General features: G+C 40.2%; 2 protein-coding genes across 2 annotated transcripts in view; both read right to left on the bottom strand.

Moving 5' to 3' along the window:
* The window catches only part of nxn (nucleoredoxin), a 62023-nt gene extending 54196 nt beyond the window's left edge, over nt 1-7827 (bottom strand). Inside the window, exon 1 of the mRNA XM_010736657.3 lies at nt 7275-7827. Coding sequence (XP_010734959.1) covers nt 7275-7583 — 309 coding nt within the window. The 5' untranslated portion in view covers nt 7584-7827. The remainder of the gene's footprint in view (nt 1-7274) is intronic.
* A 1675-nt stretch (nt 7828-9502) lies between these two features.
* On the bottom strand, nt 9503-11965 carry txndc17 (thioredoxin domain containing 17). Its single transcript, XM_010736659.3, has 4 exons — nt 11683-11965; nt 11407-11488; nt 10224-10299; nt 9503-9931 (listed from the first exon to the last, which is right to left on the bottom strand). Exons 1-4 carry the CDS (start codon nt 11825-11827, stop codon nt 9863-9865), a joined length of 372 nt encoding a protein of 123 aa, XP_010734961.2. The 5' UTR covers nt 11828-11965; the 3' UTR covers nt 9503-9862.
* Nucleotides 11966-12830: the final 865 nt, after the last annotated feature.

The following is a 12830-nucleotide window of genomic DNA, read 5'->3' on the forward strand; positions in this document are numbered from 1 at the left end:
CCACAGCGAGGGGGGGTTTTACAGCTTGCATGGACAAAACAGGGCTACCATCCTGGGTGTGGGATGGCGGTGGGAAAGGGTTATCGTCCAAGGGGAAACTTGTCATGCCAGAAATTGTCATACTATGAATAAATTTACATGAAATCAACACTGATGGAGCAGATATCCTGAAGGAGATAGGTTTCACCGAGTGTCAGAGATAAATATGGGAATTTGCAGTGAGTGTTGACACACCAAAGCACGCATCCATCATTGTGTCTTCTTCATTTAGCTTAAGAAATATGATCAGCGGGGATGATGAGGGGGGAAACTGGGCGATCACAAAGAGCCAACATTCAATCTAGTAGGAGATAACAAAAGGAAGACGAAAGACAGCACTGGATGGCAGGATGCCCCTGGGGCGGCTATGCTGTTATTATGTCGGAAAGGGGCTGCTTGAGCTGTGGTGTGGAGCAATTAGAGACCGGAGGATTGAGTGGGGGAGGGTCCGGGCACAACAACCCGTCCATGAAGTGTTTTCAGCTCAGGAAAAAAAAAAAAAAGAAAAAAGGGAGGAACAAACCTTCACGGTTACGACAGCAGACGTAGCAGATGATGGTGGATTTATGAATTAAAATAACAACCATCTGCTTGTTTCCATGGAAAGAAGCAGCTTTCCTGTCATGCGCAGAAAATTAATATCAAGCGACTGCATGTTGAACTTTACGCTGTACTTGTTTCAATGATTTCACCGGTAAGTATGTGACAATTGGGCTGGGTTTTGCATAGTACGAAATCATCTGTTGTTCCCATCGAGAGCTAGCGCAGACACTGCGGCGAACACATTAGCCATGTCTATTATCTTTAACGTCACTCCACTTTGGAAAGTCCTGACTGGAAAACCACACAGAGTCCAGGAGCAGTCCAGCTGGAAAACACAAGGACAAAGAGGAAAAGTCAATCCCAGGGTATCGTTTCAGCGGGTCGTGGACCACAGACGAAGGTCGCAGCCTTACAGCTATTGTGCATTGTCTTATAATGGTAAGATAACGGAAGTAGAAACAGATTGAGTTGCGAGGGGGAATGAGTTTTACGACACACACAAGTGCGACTGTTCCCCAAACTTGCTCACTTGGGTAACTCAATCCTCTGAACTTCACCTCTGATGAGATCTCTATTGTAGCCTCTCATAATATTACAGATCTCGCAGTAAAGACGACACAATGGGCAGTGAAAGGAGACAGTAACACAAGCTCGGTGGTGTGAGACGTAACAGTTGGCATTGCCAAGTATCCCGAGCACCTCACAAACACACACAGTTTCAGTGCCCTCTGGCCCTGAACGGCTTCAGCCGGGCAGGTGTCTGCCCACATTCTTTACATAAGCTCTTGTCAAACATGGCGCACAGCAACAAGGCCTCACAGCTGCAGGACAATGGAGTCACGTAAAACTACAGCGCTGCAGCCAGGCTTGCACACGTCAAGGTAACAGGCTCTACAAGGTCAGCTTACCAAAACTTAAGAGTAAGTGTAACACAAAACCCACTGCTGAGGGCTGGACTGCAGAAATACTGGTATAATAAAAAAATGGTGCGTTTACAGTTGACTTCAAATTATGATACTACATATGTTTATAAAAAAAACACCTCTCTTCTCGTCAGTTTCTAATAAGCGACAAATGAAATGATCCACATTCACAACTGGTGTTGAAGCCGTTGTGTTGACACAAAACAAGCAAACCACCCAATGTGCTGTAAAGAAGAAAAAAAAATAGCACAGCCTGAAGCACAAACTGCAGAGACCCTAATAAAATAAATGCCTGAGGAATGTTTGAACCACTTCCTGTAGTTTATACTGTCAGTTAACTGTTTCTACAGTTCATTCGTCAGCTAACTGTTTCAGCTGATCAATTCACTAACTATTTCAACAGTTTAACCATCAGCTAACTAGTTCAACAGTTTATCCACTAGCTAACTATTTCAACAGTTTGTCCATTGGTGGCTAACTATTTCAACACTTTGTCCCTTGACTAACTATTTCTACAGTTTGTCTATCGGCTAACTATTTCTACAGTTTGTCCGTTGGATAACTATTTCTACAGTTTGTCCGTTGACTACCTATTTCTACAGTTTGTCCGTTGACTAACTATTTCAACACTTTGTCCATTGACTAACTATTTCAACACTTTGTCCATTGACTAACTATTGCTACAGTTTGTCCATTGACTAACTATTTCTACAGTTAGCCAACTATCTCATCAGTTTATCCAATAGCCAACAATCTGTCTTTCTCTTAAAGTATATCGCTAAAAATATTATAAATGTTTGAAATCCTCAAAACTTTTCAAACCACATGAACCTTTGTCTTTGTTTTAGGGTTTCACTGGTAGTTTAATCTTCCGAGGTCAAATGCCTGAATGTTAAGATTAGTTTATTTTCCACTTAGTCCCAGAGCCGACTTCATAATAGGCTGCCCACTAAACCCTCTGTGCTTTGATCAAAGAGCTACTGTTTCAGGTTCATGGCTTTAGTTGCTGCAGTAGACCACTCTTGTTCTGCTGAGCTACTGTTACGGTGAACTTAAAGACCTGATAATGTGATAATATCCTGCGGATACCGTACACAAAGTTTGTTCCCATGAGCTGGATCACAGGAGCTGGTGATGAATACATCCTTCTCTGAATCCTACAATTAAATCTAAAGCTCTCAATTACAGACGTGCCACATCATAGAAACCTCAAAAATGTCAGATTCTTGTTGACGTTTATTAGCCCGCGCTGTGCGAGCGAACATAACAAAGACAGAAACATCCATCCCAACACTGACGGATGGAGAAAAAGAGTCACCACCTGCACCTTCAAGTCATTTCTATTGTCGCGGGGCAAGAGTTAAGCAGCGACATATTGATGAAAGGCGTCCTTAGCCCCTCTCTGAAGCCCCTTGCACCCTGGCTGGGAGCCGAGTGAGCGGGCGTCTTGCCTCTTGGGGGGGAAAACCACTGACCAACCAGGGGAACATGAACAAGAGGCCTTTCTCTTCTCACTGCGATGTGATCCTCCCTCCCCACCCCCTACTCCTGCAGCAGGAACAGCTCTAGCAGCATCTCGGCTCCCTGTTTTGGTCAAGTTTTCACATCACGTTAGCTGATGTGTGTTTAATTGATTTACATGGGAGTCCATGTAAGGCAGTGCCAGGACAGCTGCACCACAAGTAGACCGTCTACTTGCCGAAGACGTGCGAACACTGGTGGACACCCCTCCATGAGTCACACCACCTTAAGAACGGGAAAATGTCAAATAAGAAAAGACTACTGACATTTTCAGCTCCATTTAACAGCAGTCCATAACTGACCCAAGAGGAACCTTTATGGAAACGAAATGTCAGTCACATGAGGAAATAACTGCATTAAATTCGTTGGCACTGAGAAATAAAGGCCAATTACACCTTTCAGTCTATTTATGTTGGTTAGAAAACCACCAGAGGACTCCATTTCATCCAAGAGGACAGATTAAATGAGGTCTGGCTTCGGCTATAAGTTAGACTTTCCTTTCTCTCTGTATTTAATCAGGAATTTTATCCCTGCTTGATTAAATAACAAACATTTCCTGCAACGGGAAGGCCTGGATAACCCCTGAGTGAAAAAGAGAAAAGGAGGACAGCCTCCAGAGAGAGAGGCAGACGAGGGAGGAGCAGCAGAGGTTGTAGCAGGAGGAGGAGGAGGAGGTGGTACAGTCGTTGAGACTTAGGTGGGCGTCGAGGCTCTGAAAGAGGTGATTGAAGAGAAATTGCATCCTTCAGGAGATGAGCTCAGCTTGCAGTCACAAGGGGGGAAGAGGTGAGAGGGCCACTTAATCTCTGCGGACCCGCAACACCAACACAGCGGCTCCACTGGGTCAACACTGCTCACCGGTTAGGTCAGTCTGCGGCACACACACGCCGTACACTGTACAGCGAGACCAGGGCAGCTAATAATAACCAAACGGCAACCTCTGTGGCTGTTAAGTGAAACCAAAAAACTGTAGTTCCTCAAACGTCCACTTGAGGTTGGCTCCAGAACGAGTCAGTCTCCATAAGGCCCAATGTTAAAATGTCCAACTTCATAGCAGAAATAAACATGTTTACAGCCTGGTACAAAAAACAATCCCCACACGACAGGCAACTAATAAGGACTGCAGCTAACTGCAACAACTTTTCACTCAATCCAATTAATCTGACGATTATCTGCTTAGTTTTTGATTACTTGTTTTGTCTTTAAAAAAGAATATTGTGTCAGAAAATAGTGAAAAATGTCCATTAGAAATCCCCACAGTCTAATTTGATGTGTTCAAATAACTAATGGACCAAAACCCAAAGATATTAAGTTTGCCGTCATATATGACAACAAAAAGTGGCGAATCCGCACATCCGAGGAGGTGCAACAAACAAATATTTGGTATTTTTGCTTTGAAATAATTATATAAAATATAATCGCTTATCATAATAGTTTAATTTTCTGTTTATCAAGTAACTTAAATAACTTCAATAAGTAAACAATATTAATTTCACCACAAGACATGACAATGAAAAGTATCAAATTCTTAAACAGATTTTTGGCATTTTTGCTTCAAAAAAAATTACAAATAAATGAATAAAATAAAATATATAATCACTTTTCTGTTAACTGACTGATCATTAATTAATTAAAACAACAATATCCTGAAGAAAAAAGGAAATCATATCCCTGAATTATGAATATTAAATCACATCCGTCTGTGATAAACACTGTCCGGCCACTTCATTAGGTACACAGGTTTTAATTGAACCATTATGTTTATTATCAAGGTTGTCATCTGCAGCAGTGTTTCTAATATTTTCATATATAAGAGGGCCAAAATATTAGAAACACCTCTCAGTATTAGTGCAACAAAAGATCTCAACGGCAGCATGCATGAGTCACGACATAACTAACGGACGACGAGGAGCACGACTCTGGAGATGTCACATTTCCAAAGCTCGTGTCCTAAACACTGCTGTGTTATAACGGTATGAACAGGCCGACGGTTTGATGAAGCCCAAGCTGGAATGAAATTGCAGGCCTCTGCAAGACACACACACACACACACACACACACACACAAACACTGCATTTCAAGGCAGAGACAGCCAACAGACCACCACCAAGAGCATGAACAATGGTTTTGTTGATGCCACAGACATTTTCCTCCAGCAGTTACAACACAATAACACTGTGGCTGCGATGGATGTGTGCTCCGCCCCAGGACGGCAACAACAAGAACAACCCCCACCTTCCCCCATCATGTCATCTCCTCCACAGCCCCTTTATTCACGCCTGGAGTTCATTATGAGGTGTAACGGAAATCATCATTGGCAATCTGAAAGAATTTACCAGGCGATGATGCAGACGACGTCATGCCTCACCTACACAGGGGGAGCTGGAAAAAATAGATCCTCTTTAAAAAGACTGTGTTTAATAAACTGTGGTTGATTGAACACACATTGTAGGACATAATTAAAGGTTAAAATATTTATTTTTTTGCTGCACACTATTCAATTTTTCCCTCATAAGACCACAGTGAGGCCTCATCTTCAAAAATATTTTAGCATTATTTGGACTAAGTGACACGATGCAAACACAGCAGACCACAGTATGTTTGTGTTTGACTCATCTGTAATTACATTTAGATTAAAAACCTCACACACACACACGCACACACACACACACACACACACACGCACGAGTAAGACTTCATGTTTGTGCAGCTGCAAATATCACTAACTGCTAAAGGAAACATCTGCAGATGTTTCTTTTATTTTTATTTTATTTTGCATATAAATAATAGTAATTTATCGACAAAATGTCTGGAAGTGATTCTGAGCTAAATAAACTCCCAATATATTTTGTAAAAAACAATGCAATTTAATAAAACAAAAGCAGCAGTTTTCTTTGTGTGTGTGTGTGTGTATATAATCAAATAGAAATAAATCAGAGCTGTCTTGTGATTTACAATAATTAAAACAAATATAAAAACACTTAAGACGCGAGATAAATCCAAAAACCCTCTGAGAAAATAAAACTGCATTGTCGACACCATCTGGAAACAGATGATGGCACAATAAAAAAAAACAAGGCCTTCACCGAGCAGAGCAGGGCAATACGACAGACGCAACAAGAACAGTGTTGTTGAGATGTTCAGATAAAATATTAATAACTATTCCTTGAGCACAATGTAAAAGACTAAAAAAAGGAAATCAAGTCCTCTAGAGGTGTGGATGGAGGGTGGATATTCAAGATTACATACAGGAAGGCTATTAGTAAAAACAAACCTTCAATACGCGAGGGAAGCTATGACAAGACAAAAATATATATAATACACTAAACCCTCTGTCCCCCTGATGTCCATGACACTGTCCAAAATAAAATAAAAAAATACTGGAGCAAGTTCTGACTATATCTGAGATTGCTGCCTGACCAAGCAATGCACTTATGCATAGATAAATATACAAAGAAGTGTATTTTTAGTCGACTCTGGAGCTTTATTTTGGAGAAAAATGGACGTTCCCTCGATACAAGTGTGGATAAAGGAGATGGCATCTTGTATTGTGTTGGAGAGACTGACTTGGGCGTCTTAAAACTGCTGCGTTGATGTCTTTATTTATTTGTTAAGTGTGTGAAATATCTTGTGGAAACTGTGACGACACATTTTATGGGTTTAATTGAATAGTTATTGTTAATTTGTATGTGTGAAATGAGAAAAATTCAATACATTTTTTTAAAAGAAAAAAAAAAGTCTGTTTCCTGTCCTTCCTTCCTGTTAATAAGTGAGGAATGTCTGGCCTGGTCACATTTAGTTTATCTTGATCAAATGAGGAGAAATGTTTCCACCACTTGCTGCAGGATTATTATTTAAAAAAAGGAAATTTAAACATAAAGTTTCTCATATTTTTGTCTTGACATTTCAAACATACTTTTTCTCCATCTTCCCAACTGTCTGCTCCCTTTTTAATTATTATGACTGCACTAGATTTGATCTGTTTATAATAAAACAGACGTTTACAGATTAGGTCTGACAGCTGATCTGAAGGTGACAGCTGATTTAAGGTCAGATTTATGACTTGGAAAGAGGTTCATGGGGTTTAAATCTGAAGGTATATCCTCCTGTGCAGTGACAGGAGAGGCAGACATGGCCTACAGGGGTTTTTTTCCGGAGGTTTCCAGCCCACTAAACCCAGTTAAACCACCTCCTGAGAGAGTCTAAGGCACTGATTTGCTCCTCTTCGTCAACCACAGCCCATCTTACCTTTTTGTGTCTGTCTTTGAAAGGTAACGCAGGCCATGGCATCTCCTGCAAAAAGTCTTGCCAGTGTTTCTGGTCCTGATCAGACGAGATGAAGACGATTTCCAATTTGTCCTTGTGTTCAGACGTCTTTTTGAACCTGCTGTAAAACTCGCACAGGCTCCCGTTGAACTGCTTACATGGTGCGTTCAGGCTACATCCGAAGAAGAGCCCGACTAGTGATAGCTTAGCGCCCAGCGACTGCACGTCCACCTCGGCTTTCTCGCTGTTGACGAGCCGCTCCCCGAGTAGACTCACCAGAAACTCCGACATGGCAGCAGTAAACACACTCACACCACCCAACGTTACCCCTCAGCCGAGGCAGCTGTACATGTAACCGCTATGCTCAGGCAACACTTCCTCCACCTCCAATTTCTTTTTTTTTTTAGGTGAGCTCCCGGCCCCTGCGCGGCGTTGCGGTGTGTGTTTCACCGCGGCTCGTCCTCCGGTGTGTGAGCGCTGTGCAGGAATGCACTCCGCTTAAATCAGCCTGACTGCAACACACTGCGCTCCTTCCCACCCTTACGAGCACTCTTTCATCCTGACATCTGCTTGTTATAATCACAAAGTAGACACTTTAACACTGTGTGTGTGTGTTTTCGATTTGATATTATGTTTAATATCTTCAGTTTGCATGTTTTATATCCTCAAACTTGTCTGATTTTCAGAATAAAAGCATCGGGGCTATAGATTTGGCCTCAGAAATAGATTAGACTTCTATAAATGCTTTGGATTTGTTCATTTGATAAGCTTCACTACATAAGGATAATTTAAAAATGTACAAATTTCTTAAAAGATAAGGTCACACTCTATTCATGTGCATGTGCTCCCACCTAGTGTTCATAAAGAGGAGTGATTTCTAGAGTACTCTTCCTCCCTCAGTCCAAAAACATGCACTTTAAGGTCCACTATGTAAGATTTAGGAGTACCTACACTGTAAAAGTGTTTGACGGTGGAAAAACTGCCAAAATAACCAGTAAAAGACCATAAAATGTGCTGTTAAATACAGTAATGCACAGTCATATTGCAAAACCTTTATTTACACAGCATAAGGAAGGGTTTAGTGTATATTAGAGACTGTTAACTGTACGGTAAAATATTTCAGGACAAAACCTTTATAGTTACAGTTATACGGCAAAACAATGTTAGATATGGAACTAAATATCTAGATATGGCCTTTTGCTTTTCATGTGAATTTCACAGCCAGAGTTTTTCCTACATGCTTGGAAGAAGAGGGTTCAGACGTTGGAGAGTTTTCATTTGGTTGCAATCTGCAGCGTCACTGCTAGGTGCCACTAAATCCTACACAGTCAACCTGTGACAGGTTAAATGCCCGTAGGTGTGATTGGGATTGCGAATGGTTGTTTATCTGTCATGAACTGGCGACTTGTCCAGGGTGTACAGTCAGCTGGGATAGGCTCTAGCCCCACCATGACCTTGATGAGGATAGGCGGTTACAGATAATGAATTAATAGATTTCTAGTGTGACGACCCCTTCACCTGTCCACTAGGTGTCCCTGTTGCTCTTCTTGTGGTGGTTTTGCAGGCGCTGAATGGAGGAGGTCATCAGTTAAATGAGCTGCACCTGGGTTGGTGTGTGCCACCCTATAAAGGCTTCTCTAATCCTGCAGACACTCTCTGCTCTGATGCTGGCATAATGACAGCATGTATTTTCCCCATACACACAGTCCTATACATGCTTTACACTACTGACTTACTGAGTGCTACACATTTTCTAATTTGTGTCAATGAATCTATGTTCTACGCTATCGCCTCGTGTCGTCTCCCTCTGTTGCAGTCTTTGAGTTGGGCTGGGACACTACTACTACTACTTCACCTACGTCCAAGTGCACTGAGAAGAAAATACTCTTAAATAGTGAGAAACATTTGGAATAAAAATCATCCAGTAAAAACGTTTGTTGTTTGACTGGCACATTGTAGTTCAGACCACACCGGTAAACATCCAGGGATTGGACATCGAGATGGTTGGAGCATACAAATATCTGGATGTTCACCTAAATAATAAACTGGACTGTTCTGACAACACAGACGTTCTGCACAAGAAGGGTGAAAGTCATCTCCACTTACTGAGGAGAGTCTTGCACACTCAGTCTCCTCAGTAAGTCTTGTAAGTCGGCTCGACACATTTGTCGCATTACACTTGAAAAATAAATTTACAGTCACATACAACGTTTTCTTCTGCCACAAATGTTCAACATCAAATGTCGGTTTATTTGAGTATAAATGCAATGCAAAAAAAATCACACAATTAAAAAAAAAAAAGAAGATATTTTTATAATCAACTAGTGTTTTAAAATAAGAAACACATTAAACTGAAATTACAAAACAGGATTGAGTGATTGCACATCAGGCAGAACAGGAAAACTAAGTATGAGTTACATCCATTCTGTTTGTCTTTGCACATATTCCAGTATGAATTTCAGTAAATATTACAAAGGATGCTCGTTACATTGGCGGCAAAAAATTACAGTGTGACATGGACATGATCGCTGTGAAATCTTAAATGCTTATAACCGACAGTGCAGAATCCTTCAGTCCTCGGTGAACATCATCTTCACCAGCTCCGCTTTGAAGCATTCCTCCTCTACCAACTTCTGAGGCTGAAACAGATGTACAGAGGGTGAATTATAGGTGCATTTACTGCCTATATAGACTGTAGATATAAAAGGGTCACTTTGAGGTAACAAATACATAATGACTCTTATTTTCAGATGATTATACACTGATGAAATGTAGGTATGAATTATTACATTTTCTGTAAATACTGCCCCTTCAAGCTTACAACATTTTGTAAGAATCTAAATATTAACTGAAATTTGGTGAAACTTTTATAGTAAGACTCATCTTAGATTAATCCATGTCAATAAAATAGTTGAGCAAATTGATTCTTACCGTGCCGTATCGCAGCAGAGTTGGAACTCCACTCAACTTCAGAGTCTTCTTGAAGTCGTTACTTGCATCCTTCCAGCTGAAGCACGAAAAAAGACATCAGACACATTTAAAAGAGCAGATTTGGATCTGATCAAATCTGATGTAAAAATAAATGATTAATAGATTAATTTAAAATATTTATGTAATAAGCATTAGGTATTACTAGAGCTGCAATGATTAGACGCTTATTAGATCAGTTATCAACTATTAAATTAATCACCAACAATTTTGATAACTGATTATTCCTTTTAAATACTTTTTAAAGACAAAGTGTCCAAAAAATATTTCAGCTTCTCAAATATGAATATTCTCTGGCTTTCTCTGTGACATTCAACGAATATATTTGGGTTGTAGACAAAACAAAACATTAGAAGGCGTCACTGTGGGCTATGGGAAATGCCGATCAACACGTTTCACCATTTTATGGATAAAACAACTAATCGATTCATTGACAAAATGATCAACTGATCAGTAGATAATAAAAATAATTAGTTGCAGCCCTACAGAATTCCCATTTTATATTTTATAGACAGTAGTTTATCATATATGTTAGGTAGCTTTATTAAAACTATTGCAGACAGAGAGTCTGATGCTGAAATCTGGTACAGATTTATGACTAACTAACCTCTGTCTTGATGATTAAAAGCTCAAGATTTTCCTCAAGACTGTTCAGAAGTGTAATACTGTACTGCTGTGCTCACTGTAACTACTTCTGTAGTTTGTCTGTTGCCTAAAATATAAATGGAAAATTAGATCCACCCTTTTAAATGTCATATTGACACTATTATTATTATTATTATTATATAGTATTAGTTAAATCTATTCGCTGGACTGCAGAAAATGCATCAATTTCTAATGATCTCATAATATTTTTTTGTAATTTACCAGGTATACATAAAAATAAATACTTTCTATTTCATACTGCTTCAGAAAGAGTTTAAGAGATTTAATTGTGCTCTTATTGCCATTATTTATCATATTTCATAGAGCAGATGATTAAAAACAGATTAAATTGTTCATTGCAGCACTAATATGGTGTGCTCTCTTGTTTTGAGAGAGCATGTATAATCTAGTTTTGATGATAAACTGTTTGTTTTTTCCTTCTTCCATAAAACACTGTAATAAAGCAGAGTAAAATACTGACTAAGCCCTTTCTCCAACTTGGCAGTAGATGAAGACGGAGCCCTCAGGAAGATGACTCAACTCTCCTCTAACCACTGGCTCGGCTGTAAATTAAGAAGAGGAACTGTTAAAAATGAATGACACTGCACCAAATATAAAATAAACAAGTATCAAGATCCTTAAAAGCACAACAGCACACACTCATCTCACTGCTAGGACAGACCTAATATTACATGCATGCATGCACATGCATCCATTTATAGGCTATATTATATGTGCTGCATTCACATGAAGTTACCTTTGACACAGTCTGGACACCAGCTCTTTCCTTGGGCGTCTTTATCACCAGAGAAATAAGCAAAAATATCCTTTCCTTTCCTTTCAGACACAGCCTGACAGAACTCATCATATCCGCGCACTTTCACCTCTTCGTAGTGGGCCATCGTTTGCACCGAGTTAATGACAAAATGCACGAATAGAAACTGTGAAACTACTCCAACTGTGAGACACTTGACAAGTGTTTAACAGAAGTGCTGATGTGCACACCGGTGGACCTGGTAGAAATACTCCAAACTTGACAGTACCACTTCCGGTAGGTTCAAGGTTCTTAAAGTGACCGCGTACCTTTAGTGTGATGGGAAGTTCGGCTCTTTTTAGGGAGTCAGATCATTTGACTCAGCTCACCAAGAAGTGTCGGCTCTTTCGGCTACAAAATGGCTCTTCATGTTACCTTACCTTTTAATAATTCAGCCAAATTTATAAATACAGAATAAAAAAAAATCAAATCAAAACTCAGCCACACGGCGCTCCTCCTCCTCTCTCCTCTCTTCTGTTGTATTTTTTTCTAGAAAATAGGCACGCACTGCGTGTGCTGATGAACCTGAGCCAGCAACTTGCTTATTTGTTTGTCTAAGTCATGTCACGTGGCTCACGTGACGGCGCAACATCTAAACAAGAGGGGGGAGGGGGAGCAAAGTGTGCCCGCTTTACGCTGACACAGGAGGAGCGAGTCCGGGACCTGGCTGTTTCCTATTTGCCAAAACCGCAGCATTGCAAAGAGAGCGGAACTTAAAGTATAAAATCCATCTCACCAGGCTAGTATCGATCCGATACCAATACCGACTTGGTATCGATACTATCGATATTTGGATCATTCCGCCCACCACTAATCTTCACACTACAGCGGCCACAGTTGGTGGTATGATCCTTGATTAACACCTGTAGCGTGCCATATTACTTAACAACAACAACAAAAAAAGAATAAATAAAAAAATAAAAAGCTCGCAGATGTGAGCTGGCTCCCATTGTTCACTTAAAAGAGCTGGCTCTTTGAACCGGCTCGTTCACGACTGACACATTACTAGTACTTTAATAGACATATAAAGCATGATGAATTCCTCGTTAACGAGGCGACAATTTAATTGTTTTTCACATACTAATTAAATA

This window comes from Larimichthys crocea, chromosome VII (assembly GCF_000972845.2).
Source record: "Larimichthys crocea isolate SSNF chromosome VII, L_crocea_2.0, whole genome shotgun sequence".
NCBI lineage: Eukaryota > Metazoa > Chordata > Actinopteri > Sciaenidae > Larimichthys > Larimichthys crocea.

Bases quoted from the DNA above. Each gene is read 5' to 3' on its own strand.
- txndc17 (XM_010736659.3), bottom strand. From the start codon at position 11,827: ATGGCCCACTACGAAGAGGTGAAAGTGCGCGGATATGATGAGTTCTGT. The intron at 11,489-11,682 runs GTAACTTCATGT...CTTAATTTACAG, and splicing joins GTGTCCAGACTGTGTCAAAG to CCGAGCCAGTGGTTAGAGGA. The intron at 10,300-11,406 runs GTCAGTATTTTA...TTCGTGCTTCAG, and splicing joins CAAGTTGGAGAAAGGGCTTA to CTGGAAGGATGCAAGTAACG.